General features: G+C 40.7%; 1 protein-coding gene across 1 annotated transcript in view; it reads right to left on the bottom strand.

Moving 5' to 3' along the window:
• Positions 1–14,561: 14,561 nt before the first annotated feature.
• Positions 14,562–24,360, bottom strand: part of rtn4rl1b (reticulon 4 receptor-like 1b) — a 125,228-nt gene continuing 115,429 nt past the window's right edge. The window contains exons 2-3 of the mRNA XM_041047132.1: positions 17,008–17,459; positions 14,562–16,617 (exon numbers count right to left, since the gene is read on the bottom strand). Coding sequence (XP_040903066.1) covers positions 15,724–16,617; positions 17,008–17,459 — 1,346 coding nt within the window. The 3' untranslated portion in view covers positions 14,562–15,723. The remainder of the gene's footprint in view (positions 16,618–17,007; positions 17,460–24,360) is intronic.

Genomic DNA, 24,360 nt, shown 5'->3' with positions numbered 1-24,360 from the left:
ATAGAGCAAACTGAGTGACAACTCAGTGAGAGTGAAGTCCCCATTTTCTTCTTCTACCAGGAGTTATTGATTTAGCTAAAACTGATTATGACTTGAAATGGCTTTTCAGTGGACTATGGGCTGAGTAGAAATGGAGTGATTGGGTTAAGATGTATTATTGGTCATTAGGTTTGAATAAAGAGAGGGTGCTGCCAAGACAGCAAGTAAGCAAAGGCCATTCTTACTGTCACAGGCAGCGGCTAAGTGATGATGGCAAGACCAAACCTGGCAGAGATTGCTCTTTGCAAACACAGATCAGCACAGGTCAGTGGTGAGAGTTTCTTTTAAAACACAGAATTTCATCTTCCTCATAATACCACCATACGTGCATATGTGTGTGAGCCTTCACATAGTTAGAGCTACTTTGCAGCCTTGCAATGCTCTGTAATTCTTCTGCATCAGTGGTTGTTGTAATTACTCCCTTCTCTGCTTTCTCTTTCTCACAAAAAAAAAAACAGATATGAAAGGCAATCTCTAGTTATGATGGTGCTCGCACACAGTGACCCTGACTATCCCTACTGATCACTGGGCAACTGGGTGCCAGATTGTGTTTATTGGCACTGTACACCTAGATTGGGTTGGCTGCATCTGTATTGTTACTGTAAACGCTCCCTCATTAACCAAAATCATTTATGCACGGGATTAGAAAACTCCGCCAAAGCTGCCCCTTAATTATTGCAGCCATTGATTACTTTGTGCCATTCTTCAGTGGCTTTGGTGTTTGTGTGTGCACGCTTGTGATGCAACATTATACATGAAGTCTATATGACTAGTATATGGATTGATTCTACGCCTCTTTTTCTCTGAGGCATAGAGGCATAAGTTTTACTTAGTTGACAAGTACTTTATTTATGACAAGTATAACTTTACATATGAACACATGCTACGTCTATAAAACCTTTTTTGGCCACTTGGGGGGGCAGCAGAAAACACTGACGTGATCATCTTAAGTTGATAGGGCAGGCTTATCCTCAAACAGTTTCTTCTTTACACATCCAGCAAGTACAGAGCATCATTAGCATTCATTTGGTGCCATGTTTCTGACCACTGGGAGTGTAAGTCCAATATTCATTTTCTTTTTAACTCTGTTTTGCTCTGGACAAACTCTTGAGGGAAATACAGTATTTGCCTCTTCAGCTGCCAAATGCTCAGCTATGTTCACTAGCTAGTTGCTATCTTTGTCTGTGCAGTGGGTGTTTGGAGCCATTTTGCTGAATTAGCTGCCTGCTGTGTCGGGGAAACAACGGCGAAGGGGGTGGTGAGAGTGACTCAAAACAAAGTTATGGGTCGGAAAACCAAAACAATTACCTGAAAGACGCTAAAAAGCTTTGCAGAGTTGAAGGCAGAGTCTGTGACAATTATCTGCGGGTGCATCACTCCAAAAGAAACTCCTTTCACAATACACATAGTCAACTCATCCATTGCTGATATAAAGATATGTAGTATAGCTGTTTTAAAAATACCAGTGTTGTCATGAGTTAACCAATGATATATTTCTTCTTCTGCATGCTAAGTGTTTATCATAAGAATATTTTTTCTTAATGTGCAGTTTGCAGTAAGTTTGACTAAAAGCCTTAAACGCTTGCATACTGTATCTCCACCTTGTTAGTGTCTGTAAGTTGCAGTTGAATTCCATCACAGCTCTTGCTGCATGCTAATGCCACTTACTTGTAAGCAAACCTAAGTAACCATGTTGCGAGCCAAAGTTTTGCAGTGATGGAATTACAAAAAAAAAAAAAAAAAAACTCAAGACCTTTGCCAGTGAGCTTAAAATGTATTACAGTCACATTCAGTGGTCCATATTAATTACAACACACTGCTTCAAACTTAGCACTCCTCAGTATTAAAACATGGGTGAATAAACCACCTGAGCAGCAGGCTTTAAAAAAAACGTTCCCATGGAGAATACCAGACACTTTGTTTTCTGTCACAGGAAACTGAGCAGGGAATGTGTTTCTGTTTATTTTTCATTTAAATTCTCTTTTGCTTGGGGGAAAAAAAAAGTTACTCCTTGTATTTTTGATGTCAAGAGTCCATGAAATAGGTAGAAGAGGGGTGGGCTCCTCTGAAGTCAGTGTAAACTGTCATCTTGTTGATAGTACTTTTTTGAAAGGCCCATGAGGAGAACTGAGGACTCTCTCTTTTGTACACTGGAAATACAAGAGCGCTCTTGATTCACTCTTTGCACATTATTGCCCCTTCTGAGGGAGGAATAATAAGTAAGATGCTGCATAAGCTGTGGATCATGACTGGGAATATAACACAACTTCATAGTTCACAGCATCACGATCATATTTTTGTTTTGAGCCCCTGTCTCATCATGTCAAGTGGCGGATGTCTGATTAAAATTAGCATCGTAGTTAGCGGATATTATACCCTCTTGACCCCATACATCTTCAACAGGGCAAATTTGGAATTATGAGTGGCAGAGAGGAAACCCCTCACCTCTGGGTTGGAGGCCTCTGTCATGTTGATTGTATGTATTTGTGACACATGCTGACAAAATGCTCAGTGCTCTGTGAGGATGCAGAAAGACATCTGACCTGATCTCTGTCAGTATGAGCAGATTATGGCTAGAAAGTTTAGACTTCTTTGATATCGCCCAGGTGTGTCATCCTGTCCTGAGCAGTGACAGGAGAGTATGAATTTTGCTTGGTCATTCAGGAGAGCTCATAGCTGTTGTTGTTTACCTTTTAAGCGTGCTGCGGCATTTCATTTGCTAATTTATTAAAGTCTCAGGAAGAGACAAGAGGGTGTTGCTGTCCTTGTTGGATTCTAAGTCAATGAATTGAACAAACAGCAGATATCAAAGGTTTTTTTGGGGCAGAAACATTTTAAGCAATCCTGCTTTTATTAAACTTCTTATTGTGCACTGATCTCATCTGCCTACCTTGTCAAGATAACAGATGAATCATTATGTGCAATTTTTAAGAATTTATAAGATTTTCATTTCACCATTGTCTGTTATATTCATCTGAGTTACAGAAATTGCTCTCGGTAAATTGAACTTGTTACTAGTCCAGTTCAGATATTTTTCAGATGCACTAAGCTCAGATCAGGCTGGTCTGTGCTCAAGTAAAATCAGTCATTCACACACTGTGACGCCTCTAACAAAACAGAATCATAATGGACAACAAAGCACATAAAGTGCTAAACAGAAAAAGATGATGTTATGTCTGATGAATGTTGACATATGGTACATGCGTGTGCCCATGTAAAATAAGTTAAAGAATTTCAAGGACATTTTGGAGTGAAATTCTGAATCAGAGAAATTGCTCGGTGTTCCATGGAGACCATGAAAGAGTACAGATTACACTTACATGCAAGGAACAGTAATGGTGCAGCAGTAGTGGCGCAATCATGCAATAAAATAGATGATATTCGGCACTGAAAGCAACAGTATGTTCCCATCTTTGTAGTGCAGGACTGTGAGTGCCTATGTGAGCACTTTGTTCTTGCACTCACGGGTGGGTGTATGTATTGTATGTGTGTGTATGTGCCTGCGTGGGTGTTGCACAATAAATGCTGAGCCATGTCCAGGGCATATGAAAGCAGATCAAAGGCTTTCATAGAGCATGTTGTTAATTGAGTGCACTGGACAGCGTGCATGTGCGTCAGAGCATCTCTGAGCAGAACTGACGCTTGTCCACAAATGTCAGCTTTCTTCTCCTCCCCGGGATTTAAAGGCATCGCCTCTCTTCCTTGTGTCCTTGTGGGGGGTTGTTTTGTGTGTGTGTGTGTGTGTGTGTGCGCCCGCAAAAGGGAAAGGCAGAGTAAGGCTGTCTGATCTGACAAGCTTGAATTTAATTGTCTGTGATGGGGCTACAGAGGACATATGAGAAGAAGAACGGACGAGGGGCAGAGGTGGTTCTTTAACAATGTTGACAGGGAGGAGTGCAAACACTGGTGTGGCTCTTGTCACTTTGAACCACAGCAACAGTCTGTGTTTTACTAGCTTTACAGAGGAAAGTATGAGTTATGTAAGTTTGAAATCAAGTTTATCTGCAGCCACAGAGCTCCCAGGTAGGCCTGAAAAGATTCTGTTACCTATCAAAGAGAGCTGGAGCTGTTTTCCACTGCCTGAATTCACAGGAATCTCTGTGTTGTTTTTGGTTTGGGTTCACAAATCATGGCATCACAACCATCCTGAAATATTTTGAAGTCTTTGATCAGAAACCTACCTTCATGAAAAGACCCTGAAAAGATGTATCTCCTGCACACCACCCTCCACGCTGACTGATGTGAAGCTGTACAGAGGTAATAATTTCAATGCATAACACTGCTTTTTTAGATTCTGACAGTTGCCTCCCTAGTGTCTGTGGGATAGAGAAGAGTTACACCAAAGCTGATGGCATAGATGGAATCTCTTAGACTCTCCCTGTTGAGACGACTTAGCGAACGAAGTGATATGGGAGGCAGGTTTTTCGAAGGCTTTAACATCTTATTTTTAGCGGCGAGGAGAGAACGGCACGCTGACATGAGTTGCGGTACCACTAGTCCCCTGTGACGGAGTGGCACTCACACGACTGCCTCACCGTTTGCTGTCAGCGCTGTGGGGATGTGACGTGGGAGCTTGAAACTCCAGCTCAAACCCCCCAGGGAGATGGCAAAGGACACTGCTGGGTACATTTTTACATTTTTATATCACGCTCCGCAAACGTTATTCCAAAAGATGGTAGGCCATTCCCCACGTTAAATGAAAATTAAAAAGAAAATCTTTACCATTGTTTGTTTCCTTTGTACTCTATTCATCCATCTATCTTTCCATTTATCATACCTGTCACTGAAACCTCCCTCGCCTTTTTTTTCACGTTTTCCTTCTAGCCAGTTAACCACCTGTCTTCACTGAAAATGTATGAACCAAATCATTTTTCCTCATTGAGGTTCATAAAAGCTCAGTCAGTCAGTCAGTTTTTCCATTAGGATGAGCTTTGTTTTTTTTTTTGACATTCCTCAAAAATCATTATTATCTTAGAGCAGTGCTTTTTGAAGGAAATGTCAATTAAAAAACACGATGCATCCCCTTATTCTTGTGCAGGAGGTGGACAAAACAATGCAAACACTTGGTAATGGGATCAAGTCCAGAAGAGGAACACCAGAAACTATGGTCTCAAAAAGAGAACATTACAAGTTTTCTTCTATTTCAGCTGATTGTATTTACAACGTATCTGCCTCCATAAACAGACAGTTGGAAGACTGATTGGAGGTATAGAAGTTCTGTGGGATGCTAGCTGTATTAGAAATCCACAGGGCTGTTGATATTCCTCTCCTGTGCTGTTATCACATGCTGCATTAGATAATGGACATTTGGGAGCAAAGAGAACTCTCTCACATGTTGGTTGCGCATCTGTGTAGGCCAGCTGTGCTCTCCCAGAGCCAGGAGAAACATGATAGCCAAGGTCGATAGAGGCTGTTCTATGCAAGGAGAAGCTGTACACTCCTGACTGAGGAGACGTAAAGGTGCCGTGTGGAGTTTTTAACCTTTAGTAAAGGTGCTGAAAAACGATTTAATGAGTGGGCCTGCATTTTATATGTATCTCATGCTCTGCTAGCACCTGCACGTGTACCCAGGCAAAACAATACAGAGTTCTGCTAATGAGTTTCACACTAATACATTGACTTTATTAATGCTCTGAGAAAAGGAGCAACGTGCAGGCAAGACGGCAGCAAAGAAAAGGGATGCTAGCTGCCAAACATGAATGTAAACCATGTAGGTTTTACAACATACAAAAAAAAAAATCACCTTTGCAAAATTTTATGAGGAAAGAAATGCATTCAACTCATTTGTCAGGGCTGATGGATACAATACAGTGTGTTTCAGTAAGCCTAAACTAATAATAAGAAAAACTCCACATGGTACCTTTTCAAAGAGTTATTGAACTCTAGGCTGAAAAGCACTGTTTCACTGTTTTCTCAAGAAGAAAGTCCCTTCCAGCAAGTTAGAAGTGTTACTGTAATTTCAGTTATGTGTTTGTCACCTGTAGCTACACCCAACAGAGATGTCACTGTACTGATAAACCCTGGAGCACAGTGGTGGAGGTCAGCAAGGATGTATGTTTCCAGATGCTGTTAGGTTGCTCTTTAATGTTAGGGTTATTTATTTTCTTGTAACATCTATGGGTTATATCCGTTCTGTGTATATAGTGGGATGAAAACTACCTAAAATTCAATTCTCCCACATCAGTTTGTTCATTATCACCTGCAGCAGCCCACTACTTACTCTGAAACGGATGTTTTTCTGACTTCACACATCAGCTATTGACCAAAACACTTCCCTCCCAAGATGATATTGGCGTTACAATGTTGTCACACCAGAGACACATCAATGATAAAACAGGGCCAGTCCTCTGCCACCGACCTGGGGTGATTATTCTGTACAGAGTATCACACTGGCCTGGTACTAGCAGCAAGTCTTGAGCTGCCATGGCCTTGTGCAATTAGCTTGGTGGACTGAAAATGCACATATCCAATTAAAGCGGAGTCTGATTCACTTGTCACAAAATCAATGCAGATCTGTCCCCTGATGCGAGAGGCAGCGGTGCCTGAGATGGTGTGAACAAAGTGACGTCTTTCTGCCTTCACCATCCTTTTCCCTACCTCTGCTCACTGAATGTGATATAACACCCTCGTAGTATTGAAGTACTGTCAGGGAAAAGCAAATGATTTGTTAGAGAAACTGCAGTGGATCACAGACAAGTATTTTGTTTTTCATATTCTTTGTTGTTTTTGTGCAGTAATGTGGTGTGGTGTATTTTGTAAAAACAAAAAAATCCTCCTTCACGCAGCCTGCTCTCTCTCTTCCTGCCCAAGTCTGCCACATTTCAAGACTAATGAAAAGGTGCTGACAAGCATCTCAAAGGAATATTTCTCTTTGATATAACATTTTGTTTTAACCGCATGCTTACTTAGCTTTTGGCATTAGTTGCCCCATAAGCATATTCAGCTTATTCTGTTTTCTCAGCAAAACCCTTTTATTGATAATAAACCAAATACGCTTTTTTCCCTCTTAAACATAATGACGTTTTTTCATTAAAAATCAACTCAAAATAATACTGGAAAAAGTAAGACTACATGATTCATCACTTAATAGTGGTTGTCTTTACATCCTGTCTAATATCATCGGTACAAGATTTGCAGGGGAATGACGTCTCATCAGATCACAAAATGCACGTTTCATTTTGGAAGGCAGTCACAATTTTTTCGCACTTGTTTATGTGGTTTGTTTACACTGGAAAATGACAAACAAAAATACTCTTTAAAGTGAGTCTGTGTACATTCTGGATGAAGAAATAACATATTCGCCCTAAAGCAAGAATAAAGAATATATCAGCAGCAGAACACACCCATCCTCAGGGGTTTTGCGGGTTGTTGCCTGATGAGGTATAGCCAGTTCCTAATGTTAGCTAACTTATCATACTATTGTATGATAGATGTTACTGAGTAAGTTTTGTTTACATTATAACTCTTCTCTGCTTGTAATGGTAATTAATAAACACCATCTGTGATCATAGTGGACCTCTTCAAAAGAAATTGCAAGCGATCCAACCAGACAAACCTACCGTCTGATATGACCCGTAGGAGCATGTCCTGTGTGCCAGAAATGAATCCAAGCAAACTAATCATGGGAAAACCGAAGGATCACAGTTCAGTCTGCTGGTTTACACTTATCATATATTAAATTCTAAACACTTAAACACTTATCCTATATTCAACTGCAAAACACTTTGCAGTTGGGGAAAGAATGTACTTTGATGTGTACCTTGATAAATTGAACATAGTGTGTATAAATTCAGATATAGCAATAGTGTATGCAGAAGTCTGGCATCTGGCCACTGTCTCTGAGTTCATCAGCGGGGTTTGTTTTCTGTAAACACAGCTGGGGTCTGGTACTTGCGTGGGTGGTGCAAACCCACTTGGAAGCCGCACTGGCACATTGATACACCCATGTACGCTGGTGTGTGTGTGTGTCTCACATAGAAAAGGGCGATGAGCATCCCATGTAAAAAATATGTGCTTTTAAGTGCATGTTTGTGTGAGTATTATTGTGATGTGCAGCGCTGCGTGTCAGTGTGGGTGTGTTTATCTGAGTGATGCCTGTGCCGCAGGGCAGGAGCACGGAGCGAGGGAGTGAGTCAAGCTTGAACTCAACCTCAGACACCCTGCAGCTTCCCACTGAGTGGGAGCATGTGGATGTGAGGGGACACACTTGCGGTGTCTTCTTTTGTTGGGGTGGCAAAACTTTTAGCGACAGTGTAATCTAGAAATGGCAGCCGAGCCGCCTCTTCAGATGGAGACATTCACTCTTGTACTTCCTCTCTTCTAGTAATATTGTTTTATGCTTTTTAAATGTGGCTCAGCTGATGCACAGGAGATGTTTATCTTTGTCTTAGTCAGTTTTGATGTTGTATTCTGTTGTAGTCTTTGAATCAGTGTGAATTGCACTGTTCTAAGGACAAACAGATAACGAAACAAAACCCTCTTTGATTATGAAACTCTATTTTAAGTATGGGCTTTGTGAGTGTTGTCAGTGTGGTATTGAAATGTGTGCAGAATATGATATGATAATTAGACACTGCTGGCCCAGTGATCAGGCCCATCAGCTGCAACTGACACCCTTCATTGCATTTCAAACAGCACTGTGCAGTAGCACAGGGGAGCGTCCTGACTACTCTGTGTTATTTCTCTGTACTTAGAGAGGCTGAGAGGATTAAGTAGGTTTGGGAGGGTCTGTCACTGGCTAGCCTCAAGGTGAGTGACAAAATCACTACAACATCAGCATATTTCATTCTCTTTGTACCCAGCGGTAAGAGAGCCGGAGAGCCATTTTGTCAGTAGATCAGAACAGAGTTTTATTCAAATTAAAAACTGGGAGATATCTGGACATGGACTCCCAAAAAATGTACTGTGAAAAAAAAGCTCTAATTTTCCTTCTCTTGCTGGGTGCTCAACGAGGGCAGCTGTATGCTATTCCCTGTAACTCCCCAAAATTCCTAAAGGTGGATTTCATTTACAAAACTATATATTTGGTGCCAGTTATTGGGAAAATAAAAAAGTTATGAAAAAGTTTTTTGAATTAAAAGTTTTTGTGTTGAGTCTATCAGCAGTTGGTGATTTCCTGAAGAATTTTGTTGAAAAAATGAGTTTAAAGGAAAGGTAATCTGATGGACTAATTCTTGGTCAAGACCAGTAACTTTGTGGAGCCTCTGCTGGTTGCTAACCAACTAGCACTGCCACTATATGAGCTGGACTTAGTATTTCTAACCATTGAATTTTGATAAACTGAGCTTCATAAGTTAAATTATTCAAAGATAATGTCTCCTTTAGAGGTCAAAACAGCATTTTAAAGACTGATAGATGCACATACCGTATCCTGTCATTTTATTTGACATTTTTGTCTCCATGCTACAATTACGGTAACTGAACATCGGCATACATTCAATACAGAACATTAGCAGCCCTGAAGAGGAGTTGTCCTTCTGTCGGATGCACCAGAGGAGTGATTAATGTGGGGCTGGGAGGGGGAGAGTTCTGTGTGTGTCATTAGCCTCTTGACTGGAGCATGGACCCCTCCAGGAGTGATGGGCTCCACGGCTGCTACTCAAAGGGCGATGTCTCTGTTTCTCAGGTGTCCTCAATTGATTGTGTGTGTGTTAATTGTAGGCATTGATCAGAACAAAAGCAGACCAAAGAGGCTGTGCTGCTGTCTTACAGGCGAATTCAGGTTGGATACAGTTTGGGTATTATTTTCATAGTTTTGTCCATTATTCTCACTGGTAATAAAATTGTGCTCACCAAGTTACTTGCTGAGACTTTGATGGACAATGAAGTTCCCATAGCTGTGCATGCAGGCAGTTCTGGGTGTGCTTTCTGTCTGCTGGAGATAATCTGTCGCCACTCTAACCAGTGGGCCAGTGTCCACTGGATGAGCCAGTGGAGCGTCTCCTTTGCAGCTCATGCACAGCTTTTCTTTCTGCTCCACTGTCTTTACATACAGCATCTGCCAGACCAGCTTGCATCTCTGAAGCATAAAATTCACTTTTGAATAAATATCAATGCCAATATTTATTGACAATCGACCTGAAGCTATTAACTGCCTTAATTAGTTGTTGACTTTGTCTTTTGAGTGAATGTAAATAGTTTGTATTCAATATGTCAAAAACAAAAAAATGCTGGCAAATCTAAAACATATAGCAAATGTGGCTGTGGCAGAACAGACAGGTTTTGGAGACGCTTCACTTCTGAAACCGGTAGTTTGAATTGTGATGTTGGTGTAGTGGATCAACTGTATTTACCCAGCAAACGTCGAGGGCAACCTTCAGCTTTACCTCCAATTAAACTGATTTGTCTGGCTAATTTATCTATTATAACCAATAGAAATGGTGACAATAGGTCCCATGTTGTAACAAACAGAAGAATTTTCCTTTTTCTAAAAAAAAAGCTCTTTCCAGAAGCTTAAATTTCCTCGTAAATCATGCAACCATGGGCACTACAGTACAAATAATAGTCAGCATTCACCACTGTAAAATCAGCAACTGGGAAATCCGTTTCATGGAAATACTGCACTAACTAGACCCTCCCTCCTCCACCTACCACCACCACCAACAAAAAGAAAACAATTTAACCTAGATGTATTGTACTGGAGAAACATGCCACACTGACTTTCAGTAATTTTCCTGCATATTCCATCTGACTTAAGGTCAAACACGAGAGGATTTGTGAGTCTCTAATCCATGCAGGTGGTGGTGTGGCCTTGGGCTGCTCCAGTCCTCTCAGTTTAGTATGCAGGCTGGCTGTTTTGGAGGATTGGAGCACACCAGCACTCTGGGGGGATTTTAAGCTAAATAAATAGACAAAATAAAAGAGCTGGAATAAGAAAGGGTTTTACGGAGAAAGAGGTGATATTAGCTTTGTGATTGAGGTGGGAGAGTGGGACTCGGAGAAGGAGAGGGAATGGAGAGTCACACGAGGTGCAAGTGTTGTGGCATTTTGTGGTGTTTCTGCTCTTAATTATCATCTCCTCCAGTGTGCTGTCTCTCTTCCCAGCTCACCCACTTTCTTCATCCCCTTTTCAATTTTCTAATTGCTTGGTTTTAATTAAAGCCACACAGCAGTGACAGTGAGTCAATTAAAAGCCAAGAAATGGGCACAGATAGTCAAAGACTCAGTTTTTTTTTTGGGGTGGTGTGTATTCCTGTCAGAGAGTGTTGTATCCACAATACTGTCACACCTTAGGACGATCCAACAAGCTGCCTCATTCTGCATGAATAAGTGATGTGAAATCTCACATGCTGGTGCTATATGGGGTGCGTTGTGGTGATGTTTAATAAGGTCTTTTGTGTTTGTGTCTGCATACACGATGTATTTATGGGACGACTCCTGGAGAGCAGTGAGGTGGCTCACACCTCTTTTATTTATTTTTCCCTGTTTCTGTTTTTTTTTCTCACTTTTTTCTTTTCTGTTTTATTACTGTGATAACACATCTGGTTTGTGTTCCCTTTGCGTGTCATTTCCTCCGCCATGAATCCCAGCCAATTCCCCTCCCTCTAACTGCTCAATTACTGATGTACTGTAGCCTCCTGCTCTCTCTCCCTGCGCTTCTCTCATTTTCTTAATGATACCACATTCCACATTTTAGAACTTATTTCTCCTCATCCCATGTTTTAATTATGCAGCAGCGTTTTGGCTCCTGCTTCTAACGATACGGTCCGTGTCCTACCTGTTTTTACACAGAGGGGCTTCCAGCTGAACTGGGTCCTGACTGTATGCTGATCACTCCTAGATTTCCTCTGCAATGAGACAATTACATTTACGTCCGTGCCTTTGATGTGCTTTTCACATAAGTGGGTCAAGTCAGATGAGAATATCTATGAGTCAGATTCTAATTTACCTCCAAGTCGAGAAAAATCAAACAACTCTGTGTAAAAACGCTCCACCGACAAGACGAGCTGAAAATGATTGCCACAGAAGAGGTGTGTTCGAGTTCTGAGCGCCATTTATTTACGAGACCTTGAAGTTTCACTGGTTCTTTAGTTCAAAATATGTACAGATTTTCTAAAGGTTAAATTCGCACATGGAAAATTCTGTGTATCAGTGTTTCAAAAACAGTCAAATGTTGTGTGTCAGGTGTTTCGGAGAGGGCTCTTACCACAGACTTTTCAACACCTTAAAAAGAATAGTTTGACATTTTGGTAAATACCATTTACAACCACTAGTTTAATTCTCAGCTTCCACGCAAAGTTAAAAGTTAGTCCTGACTTTAATTTAACCTGCAGTCGGTAAACTGCGAAGCGTGTATTAAAATGTAAAGTGTTCCATTTTCTACTGGTGCGACCACTACAAATAAGCATTTTCATACTCAGATTTATGAAATTCTGTGCACATCACTTTAGTAAGTGCATGTTTCCATGTGTTTTTCTACATTACAGTGATGGATGTTTATGAGCATGCGAAGAAGCTTATTAGAGAATCCACACCCCATCAGCTCCTGCAAATAGTTACAAATGGATGCAGGGATGCTTCATATTTTTCCTGTTGATCATTTAACATCTCACTCAGCTCATTCAAACATGAACATAGAAAATAGAAAATCACTCTTTGGACTTGACCAATATGGATGAGATTACCTTGAAGACCAGAAGAATCTACACAAACACTATATATTTGGAGTCATGTGGTTCCATTAAAACTAAAAAAACTTTCCACATGATAAGAAGTACTTTAACTGTGAACATCATCATCAAAACCAGAAAACTGGCAAGATGGTGAATGTGGGTTCAGGCCAGTATAAGTATTCCTACTTGTTAAAAATTTAGTGTGATAAAATTGGATGTCTCTTTATTAATTTCATTTAATTATTTCATTTTAAGTTTTTGTTCTGAGCCAGGAACAAAATCAAAAAGGAGGGGTTTTAGTGAATAACATAAAGGAAATCAAAAAAGCAAAAGCACTGGGAGATGCAGAGAGCAGTTACACCAGATGCCAGACCTGCTATCAATTTAAATATAATTACACAGCACTCTCATCCATGCATATAAGCACTCCTTCTGTGCTCATTTATCATTTAAAAGAATTTGGGAAAAAAAAGTTAAATTGAACACTTACTTGTGGATCAATTTCTATCACAGTGAGGGATATTTAGAGAAGAGGAAATGGAATTTATGTTCTAAAGGCCCATTAATAATAATAATAGCTTGGAATATCTGCAGATTCCATGTGACACTTTCATTAATATCCTTAGTGCTTTTAAATGATTTATTGAACTGCCGTATATCACACCACAGTCTGCACTTCATCATTGAATTATCTTTTTTTTTCCAGGTGGTCAGAAACTTATTCTATATTTAGCATCTGTGTGTTGTTGATAAAATAGGCTTTTTAAAATCCCATTTGTAGCCAAAATTCTCCCAATATTTACACTGTATAGCGTACATAAATCCTAGATGTGTACAGAAACAGGGGATCTAGTAGGAAGCAGCTATAGTTTAGCCAGCAAGGTCTGATCAGCAGGGACAGATTGCACAGCAGAGCAAAGATAGAGGAGGAAACAGGGTGGAAAAAAGCTAAATTTGCTGACAGAATCAATTTCTGCTTTAAATGAATTAAAAGGAAAGAGAGGCAAGGAAAGGGGATTGAGCATGCCTTTTACTTTCTCCAAATAAGCCTATAAAACCTTAAAAGTAGCAATAAACAGACTCAGACTGCAACGGTAGACATAAGAAGATATAGATTTTAATATCTTTATAAACATTTTTGTACTGTTGTTCTCTGATGATAACTTACTGAACAATTGAATTATGGCAAAGAAAGAAGATGAGTAGGCATACAGTAGAACAAGAAAGGGGGGTGAGGAATTGTGCATTAACAAATAAAAGGTTCTAAAAATATAACATGAAAAATACGTAAATAAACAAATCACCAGAAAATCAAAACTCGAAAGACTCCTCCTGACAGGAGGAGCAGAAAACCCTGTTATCATCATTAATGTCACCGATATTGTTTTTCTCATAGTAATACAGTAAATGATTAATATCAGCACTGCAAGAAGTCCTTGTCTGTATTGTTACTGGTACAGTTCACATCATCGATACAAACACCGTCTTATCATTAGATTTAAGGGAGGCACAAAAGCTCCAGAAGTACAGCAAGATGTCCCGTAATTGTCCATCTGTCATTCTGCACTGCGCTGCATTCCCTTGTCACTTCAGAAGCGATTGTCTTGGTCTTGGATCCCCGCATCCATGGACAATCATATCAGTTAATTAAGAGGCAAAATTCTCTCTGCATGATCCCTGTTTTGCCATGCTCCATTCAAAATGTTTTTAAAATCTTTTTTTTTTTTTTTTTTGATCACAAGTCGTTTAAGGTATGCACACATTTTTTTCTACAGTCTTGTTCTTGTATTCCTTTGAAGTGAAGTGAGTAAGAAAAAAATGTGTTCCTCATATTCCCAATGAGGGAGGTACGTCCTCACTGAGGAGGGATCAGTTCAGCACAACCTCACAGGGAAACTGAGAAAGCCCCCTTTGACCCTTGACCTCTAAGGCTCCTGTTGGCCCTGCAGCAGGGATCCATTTCTAGGTCCATTTTGTGTGTAGAAAAATCAAATGAACAACATCTGACACAAGATATAGACAGACTCTTCAATATTCACAGCTTGATCTCCCAGAGACACACAGTTTTCCAAGCAAATAAAAATAGCGCATGGCAGTCCTCGTCATCTCGAAACAAATTAGCAGCTTAACATTTAGTTGCACAAAAGAAGAAGAGTGGTGTAAATGAAGGTGGAAGCAGATGGGGTGTGATGTGTGAAGAAATGCAGTACCAATAAGAAATACCATTGAATAGGCAGAAAGGTTGGTACAGTACCTGATAAAAGCCAGCAATATAAAGAGAGTAGTTGTTGTGATTTGTTTCACCCTAATACAGTGTATGAGCTAACTGGTTGTTCTGTTTATGGCCTTAAAACATCTGTGGCTTTAGATTTCCATTCACTAATAAGAATGACACATTCCTTTTGTTTGATACTGACGGACAATTTATTGCCACACTGATGAAAACCACTTGCGCCCTGTTCCGACCTGCTGTTAGCAAAAGATGCAACAGAAAAACATGTTTGTTAAGAAAGGATGAGAGCATGAAAAGGACTGACACCGAAGGCTTAACGGGGTCACCGGCTTTCTATTTTGTATCCTCTTGATAACAATTTACAAACTGTGAAGTGAAAATTAAAGCTGGCTGGAGCACTTGAAGACCTAGCTCATCTGTCTCAGAGCGAACTAGCTAGCAAGTTTTACCTCTCTTGCTCCATCATGTCTTACTCATTTGCTCTCTTTTCACCAGAGTGTGGTTCTCCAAGCTCCAGTTGATTGCAAAAACAGAAGTTAAAAAGTATTAGATGCAAATACATATGATGATGAAATCATACAGGCTTAAGTGGCAGTGCAAGCTTGGTCTGTTTTCATCTTTTCATTCTCAGTCCCTCCAAATTTTGTGCTGTGACTCTCTGTTGTAGATGTTTGATGCTTTGCTTCAGTCTGAAGAGTAAAGCTCCCTACACAACATTTACACATATAATCACACTCACACACACATACATAAAAGACACACAGGCCTTGTAGTGCAGGAGCAAGAGAGGGTCTGAGGGCTGTGTTTTTTGTGAGTAGTATTTACTGAACCCTCTGAACGTCAGCGCAGAATATAGTCAATATTTGTTGTTATCAAGGCCACAAAGAGGGCGTAGACGTGTAGTAAGGACTGGGATAAGGTTGCCCTGTTGTTGGCTTGCTGAACCCCACTAGGGGGGCGAACAGTGGTCCGGGGGGTGCACTTGTGCTTCCTCCTTGTGACGGTGCCATCTGGGGATGTGTGATCATGCTTTCCCCCATCTGTAAAATCTGGGGAGGAATCCTCCTTGTCTGCCATGACCTCCTTTGAGTGGTGAACCTCATTGTCACCCTTTCCCTTGCTCACCCTGTTACGAGGCTTTGTGCAGTTCCGAGAACGGCCAGGCCTTGAAGGGTGCACTATGTGGGTCTGCCCTCCAGAGCCCACCGCAACACCACGATTCATAGACGGATTCACCGTGCCAGATAAATTGTTAGTCTGGGCTCTGGACTCAGAGTTAGGAACAGTTGGTGAACAGTTGGGGAAGTCCTCCTTGCGCAACTCTTTAAGGTCTTTCCCAACCATATCAGCTGGTGCCTGGCAACCCACTGAAGACGTTGAACCTCGGAAACGTTTCAACCATTCCCATAGCGACAGGGCCTTGCAGTCACACAACCAGGGGTTGTCGTTGAGGCGCAGGTATTCTAGGGCGGGCAGTGTGTCCAGGCACTGTCCAGACAGCTGTATCAGGGAGTTGTTGAACAGATAGAGGGTGGTGAGACGTTTCAGGTCATGAAAGGCCAGGCGGTCAACCCACTCGATCTGGTTTTGGTGGAGAAGCAGTCGGTCCAAGGCTCGAAGGCCTCTGAAGGTGTTCTGGTTTAGGCTCCACAGGCGGTTACCATGCAGGAACAGGTGGCTCAAGTTGTGGAGGTCCATAAACGTGTCATCCTGCAGGAACTTCAGATGATTATCCTGAGGAGATACAGAGGGCATGCAATCACAAGATTATCACAATGCTTTCCGGTTACGCTAGTGAGCAGGTCTGAATAGATATTCGCAACATAATACCATAGTAAAATCTGAGTAATGGGTGGAAGTGTTTTGAATTTCACACAGATGGAAAAATTATAGATATAGCGAATGTTGTTTGCTGTTGTAAAATGCAACAGCAAACATTTGAGGCAGCAGCAGTACAGCACATAATCACATTCACATTTATTCTATAACGTAGTTTAAGAGTAGGCTACGTGGGTTGTGTTTAAATGAATTCAAACAAATTCAAATGAATTACACCTTAGTTAAAGTTACATCCCTACTAGGGTTTTAGTAGTAAAATGAACAAGAAACAAAATGTGTATAAACCTGCAAGTAGAGATACTGCAGATTTCTGAGGCCTTGGAAGATGTTATTAGGAAGTGAACTGAGTCCACATCGGTACAGGTGTAGCGCATTAAGCCGACTTAGCCCGTGAAAGGTGTCCTCAGCCAAGGAGCGCAGGTGGCGGTTGTCTCCCAGATCCAGCTCCTCCAGCAGTGTGAAGCCGTGGAAGGTGGAGGGCTCAATGTATGTGATGTTGTTGGAGTAGATCCAGAGAGTGACTGTGTTGGAGCTGAAGTGGCCCCGAAGTAAGCGATGGATCTTATTGTTCTGTAAGAAGATGCGCTCGCTGTCAGGAGGAATGCCTTCAGGGACCGACAGGAAGTTGTGGGCTTGGCAGGAGACCGTGCTGGGTGCAGTGTAGCAGATACAGTGACGAGGGCAGGACCAGGAAAACTCGAGCCCACAGAGAACCAGCAGGAACTCAAGCCCACAGCCTACAGCGAGAGAACACACAAACACACACATACACAGTTTGAGAGAGAGAAAGAGGAAGGTTGAGAGAGATTAGAGACATAAATCACACACACACAGAAAGAGACAGGAAAGAAAACGGAAAATGAATTAAGTACAGAGTTCTTTTTAACTTGAAAGTTAGACTTTGTACCTTCTTATCTAGTTCAAAACCTGAAGAGGAAAAAATATATAGGAACAACATTAGGCCTTCAGCCATGTCAACATGCTAACATGCTGATGTTTAGCAGTGAAAAATGGACCCTGTTTACCATCTTCATAGTTTGAAGTATTCATCATCTTAATTTAGCGTTTTAGTAAGCACAGCTGAGGCTGATGAGAATGTCCTTAGGTTCTCAGGCGTTTAAAAAACTGTCAGTAATGTCAACCTGCGGGTGGCACTTGAGGAAATGTCAAAGGATCACTAAAGTCTAATGACTTTAGTCTTCACCCTGAACCACAAATGTCAACTTCATGATCATGTCTGTACAAAATTTCATGTCAAACCATTCAGTAGTTGGCTTGCATGGGTAAAAATGGACATTATGGTATGTACTGGAGTCATACAGATCAGGAAACCGGAATACCAAGCAGAATCCACAATAGACTGAGTCGCGGTTTAGCAAATTAATTCTTCATCTGATTTTGTGCCAACCAGGGACATGTGTCACTCTTCATAGTTCCATTTTGTGTTTTGTTTTCCAAAAGCATTGTCTCTCTTATTGGTTCAACCCATCCACAGAGCACGCTACACATACGGACCTTCTCTATCACAGTTTACAGCCTGAATCCACTGAGTATGTTTAGGCCCACAATGAGGAGTCTATTGAAGAGAGCAAACAATAACAGCTCCAGCGTCTCAGTGAAGCTGATTGGATCCCTAGTACACATATGCAGCTATTTCAGAAATTACTCTTCCTACTATTCTGCCACCTTAGGGAAATGCGCTATTAAGAGTCCAATCCCTTCCCTGAGTCCATTGGCACTATTTTGCAGCAAGCGGAGGCTGTCATCAGTCCGTTTGTGTTGTTAAATGGGGCGTGGAATGCTTATTTAAAGTTGTAGTAAGCTGCTCTGAGGCGCTTTCTGATCGGTGACATGATTCCCCAGATCCTTGAGACGGGAGATGTGACTTATCCACAATCTCATCTAAAATGAGCACAACTCACCCCCATCAGGAAAGTTCCATCTGACAACCCCTGGCTGTCTTCTGCTCAATTTATTATTCACAGCATAGCGGAGGCCTGATTCACTGCCTCTAATCGATATGCCTCTGTTGCCTTTTAACTCACCCTGTAATCCTTGGTCTTTTATGCTGAAAATTCAGGAGCTGCAGAATTACTCTCCACCAAGAGACAGGCGTATTTATCTGAATGTATTTTCTTGCCAAACTGTGGCTAAGCTGTGACATTCAGCGTCTGACTCCACTGACCTTTAACAGTATTTCTGTGTCTAGTTGCAGAGCCAGAGCACAGAGCTGTGTGTCACCTGAAAAGGAGTGTGCTCGGGCACGGATCTAATCCTATTTGTTAAGCCCTGCCACTGGGCAACAATGGAAATGTATGCATCCTCCTAAACCAGAGCTGTGCCCACTAAATGAGGTGATTCTTCACGGTTGAACACTGTCAAAAGGTTGAATGTGAGTGTGCGTTCACCTGTGCTGCTACGGGGTGAAATGTTGGGCTTGAAAACATTACATGCCATGAGAGCACTACAATAGGCCTTGGCTTTATTTAGACTTTTCTTTTTAATGTCATGACCTGCATCAGAACTTAGATCCTTTGGTATATTGCTGGCTACATCCAGATTTGTCACATCATCAAGACCAAACAAGAAAGCTGTGTCATTGTTTTGTCACTGTGCACTCGATTGTCTTTCCACTCACCATTTCCATGAAGATGTATCAAACATGGCACCGACTGACTGAATAAATAGGTGGAAACGTTTTGCTTTACTCTTGGGAAATAAAGGTTTGCTTTATTTCCCAATATATTTATCAGGTAAATAAACAAGACAAGACACAGTAAATTTTCCAGCCGCTCATTGAGGAACATTTGCATTAGGCAGCAGCCACCTGATTCTTCAGATGCAGCTTTCTAGTCCTTTAATTAGGTATTGGATCACATTTTATTAGAATATTGACCCTCACAAAAGAAGACTTTTTTTTATAAAGGATGCACAAAGTAAAAGAAATTGAATCTTTCTTTTGCTTTTACATTTGTTCTGAGATGAAATGATACTTGTTTCAATCACCACCCTTAGCAGAAATTCATCCAGGGGATTCCATTATTCATAAAACTGAGCTCCCGCTCACTCCAGTAGTTATATTTTTCGAGGCCTTAAACTATTTCCATTAACTCTTTATTTCATGCATGTCTTCACTAGAATTAGGTACCAGATTTCTAACAGGAAAATGATCTGAGAAGTCAAGAGACAGACACTGATAAGCGTGATACACAAGGAAAGCGAGGGAATGAGAATGTAGATGCTGCCTAGATAGTGAGACAGTTTGAATCAGTGATCTGTTAATTACGTTGGACACATAAGGATGAGCCTCCTATCCTCTCACTCTTCATAGCTTGTCAGGACGAAGTAATAGATTCTTTACCCAGCTTAATCTATTCTTCTAAAATGTCTGTTTTTACTTCTTTGCCAAATACCTCTTGATTAGTAGGAAAAAACATCAGGAATAAAAGTGTGGTAGACGTGGGGCGTAATGTCTTCCTCTTTTCGTTCCCTATAAACAAAATTTTTTAACGTCATCCCAGATGAGACCTTAGTTAAGACATAAAGTTAAGATGTGAATGCTCTTTAGATGCTGCAAGTATCTCATACAATCTTTTCTGCATTCAGGTTGAGTGACTAGGGAGAAGCATACACCCTTTTCCTTGTTTTCAGCTTCACTGAGGGCATGTGTGCTCGCTTTTGCAGCTGGCATAATATGCACATCCACTGGAGACTTTAACACCTGCCAGCTCACTGATCTCAGCACCCATGTATTTACACCGCCAAACACTTCTTTAATCACAGCTGTTGTGGTAAATAAACACATGCATTCACACAGCACAGTGTCACATATATGTATGTGTGCATACATATACAAATAGAGATATTTACGTTCTCTTTAGGTACACGTAGACATACATTCTGAAGCACTAACACATGCACCAGGTTTGGGAATGAATGGGGCAGACCATGTCAGTGTGACAAGCATAAAAGGCTGAATGATGCTTGTTTGCAGAGCTTTGAATAGAGAGACTGTGTTTTCAGCACAGAGGAAAAAATTAGTATTTTGTGGGAATTCTGTCCTTAAATGAAAATGTAAGAAATTAATGTGTGTCATAACTACTTTGTTCGCTCACACAATGAGCCATTCAGCTGAAATTGTATTGTAAAAATAGCTTTGGACACCACAGAGCATATATATGCCAATAGTGCCTATTGGAATTTGGCAGAATAAAAGGAGAGGCTCTGAAAGAGAGATAATGTGTTTTTGGAAAGGAAAAGGTGCAGCTATTTGTGGTAGGAGTCTGGGGCTGTGTATTAACACTCTCGTCACAAGTCTTTCACCACCAAGTCTCTCACCGCGCAGCTTTCCATCACCCCGTTTTTCCTGCCTACTGGTTACCGATGACAGATGCTATTGATAGCTCTTCACAGGGAGAATCACGTTTGACACCGTGACCCCATCCTCACCAAATTGCCTTTTTTTCTTTGGGGGCTTAGAAAGGAAATAGATAAATAAATGAATAAAACAGAAAGGCGTGGGTCCCCTGACAGACAATGAGAAGTGACTGAGTAGAATATCAATGAAACATAGTTCACACTAGATTTGCCCTCATGAATAACACATCTCTGCTAATAGGAGGGAAATGGTATGTCTGTAGAGCTGCGTGACTCTGCCCATCATTAGACTGGACAAACTCAATTTCCTGTGTCTCTCCAAAGACCCTGATAAGCACCATGGTGTTTTCACTCCCGTTATTGGCTGGTTCTAAATAACGTCTCGACTCCAGACTGCAAAAGGTGTTTACAGTCACGTTCGTGCACACGGTGGTTAATAATGGTAAACTCTGGTGAACTAATATTCTAGCATATGCTTTCGAAATGTAGAGCAATACTATATATCTGTATCTGTATCTGTATCTTAATGCCACAAAAATATCTGTATTCCTGTTTGTATTTAGATTTACACCATACGTGTCCTAACAGCTCAGTGGCTCGCATCATCAGAGGTTACCTGAAGTTTTTCTGCCTTACACTGTTTCTGCAGCCTTTAATACACATTATATGCATAAGTTTAGCTTCCAACAAAATATGTAAAGTGACATAATGTGTTAGCCATGTACTGTGTTTGTCTAAACTGTGTCTAAGGTGTGTAACTATTAAAGGATGGTAGAAATTAATAGTGGAAATAGAACAGGAGGTTTTAAGAGTGGCCATTTTGCATGACTTTTGCGGGGTAGGAGGAGGCCATGTTGGTCTGAAGTGTCTATGAAAACAAGGTAAGAGAGCTATTGATGAAAATCTGAAAAGCTCTTGGGAATTTTGCATGCACATTTGAGAAGGCTCCTAACTTCACCTCTTTTATTTTTCCATCTACCTTCAAGTTATGCAGGGTTATAGACATTAACTGAAATATTGCTGCCAAAAAAAAATAAGGTGAATGCTGTTTGTTTCTTTTCAGAGCGTCTCGTCTGTTTATATCTGAGTTATGTATTTACATTTGTTTACATTCCTAATGTTGTCTTCAGATCTCTATAACAGGACACCATTTAATTTTAATTTCAATTTCAAACACACTGTAATAAAATCAGGCAATATTAACAATACTGATATCTAAATTAAGGACAAACATATGTAAATGGTTTTTACAGGTTTTACACCAAATCACTTTCTATTTACTCTGTTAGTTTATATAAGCTTTGATTTCACAGCAAACTGAAGAGTGCTCCGAACAGAACACCAGCTCCTGACACTTCCAGTATGGGTCAGTGATCGCATATTTATTTTAATTAGCAGGATTGGAACAAAAGCTCAAAAGCAAGTATTTATTCTTAAAGAACAAATAAGCAGCAATAATAACACAAAACTAATACTTTCACTCAAGCTGTTTCTTACCATTTTCAAAGAACGTTTCTGTTGACTTGTTAAAATCAACGATTACTTCCATTATTTTCAGACTGAGCAGCAAACTCACACATGAACGGCTCTGCTAACAGCTGTGACCTGCAACACTTCTGCCTGGGAATATTTGTTTTGTTTTGTTTTGTTTTTTGTTTTGTTTTTCATACAGCCAACTGCAGAATGTAATAGATTTTGTCTCATTTGCTATTCTCTGGCCCTACTGCAGGCAATATTGCCTCATAAGGTTGCCCGACTATTCTTCTAGTGAATGAAAGGAAAATGGGAGAGAAAAATGACAATGCTGAGATCTCTGAGAAATGCAGCAGAATAGAAATATTTCAGAAAAATATCGCTTTGCTGTGATATTCTTCGGGTGCAGATGCACCAGCAAACTGAGACATTGCTTACAAACCTATTGCATGAGTGTGTGTGTGTGTGTTTTTGTCTCTGTTGGATTCATCTCTTATCTCATGATAGCACACTACACACACTGCACTAAATTAGGTCACACAGAACTGATAGTGTAATTATTATACGCAGAGAATTTAGTAAATATCAAGTATGATGATTTGCCAAAATGTTTTCATTTCTTTTTCTTTAGCCTCTCGTTTGTGATTGCCACAGTTTTTAAAAGAGAGATAAATCAGCCTTTACCTCAATTCACCTCATCACTCTTCTTCATAAAGAGACTTTTTAATACTGTGGACATTCAGAATATTGTAAAAATACCCAGAGGCCCAAATAATATTGCAGAGGACCAGAAAGTCTTCTGCTGTTGCTATTGATTTAAAAATTGGTTGTTCCGCTCCATGTTTGATTCCTTTGTTTCGTGGCATGTGTGTCAGCACAGTGTGTGCTGTGAAACTGTAAACTGACAACACTCTTCAACACTGTCATCACTTCCTGCACATAAATTATGATTTAATCATTCCTCTCTCAGTTTGGCTTCACTTCAAGGGACTGAACTGTCTCACGTTGCTGATTGCATCTCTGCCGAGACAGAGGAATGGTAAAGAAAGCAAATTAGAACTGGAGCCCTGTCACATAAGCAGGTTGGCATACAGAGTGCCAAGTTATGTCAGGGTTAAATGGACCAGCGTGTTCCCCACAGTATTGATATTTATGTCTGCTAAGTGCTATTTTATGGTTGTTTGATATTGTGTGCAGCAGTAGCTGGTCAATGAGGTGGCCCTGTCAATAAATCTCTTGAGAATTGGAATGGATGAAGCGAGAGAAGAAGAAAGTTTAAATGATGGTGATAAACTGCAGATAGAGAGAGAATAACAAATTTGTATAGGAAACTGTGACAGAGGTCTCTCTCACCTGAGCAGTGTTCACACTTACAAATGCAGAGAGGATCTCATCGGTTATAGTGCTTCTCAGTACACAAACACATTAAGCAAGTAAGCAAACCAGAGGGAAGTTAAAGATGAAAAAGGCAGAGATGATGTGAGTGACAGCAGCGTTTCTCAGGTTGAGGAATCAGAGGGCCTAAAAATAACTCTTCCAAACAAGCTGCACCATATGGAGCATGTACAGAATAAAGAGGAAAATTTGTGGAGAGTGTGCGTGTGAATAAAGCCTTTTTATTTCGAAGATGCTGAGAAGCCAGGAGAGGTGGATAGCTGATGGCTGAGCTGTCCGCACATGTTTAATACCTACATTTTAATTAACAGACTTGATGGATGCCTGGTAGGTGCTAATTCCACTTTCTTACATTTGGAAGCGCATCTGCACCTGCCTGTCTTTTACTCTTCA

Source organism: Toxotes jaculatrix, chromosome 9 (genome assembly GCF_017976425.1).
Source record: "Toxotes jaculatrix isolate fToxJac2 chromosome 9, fToxJac2.pri, whole genome shotgun sequence".
In the NCBI taxonomy this organism is placed as follows: domain Eukaryota; kingdom Metazoa; phylum Chordata; class Actinopteri; family Toxotidae; genus Toxotes; species Toxotes jaculatrix.
This window is presented reverse-complemented; position numbering and strand designations above follow the sequence as displayed.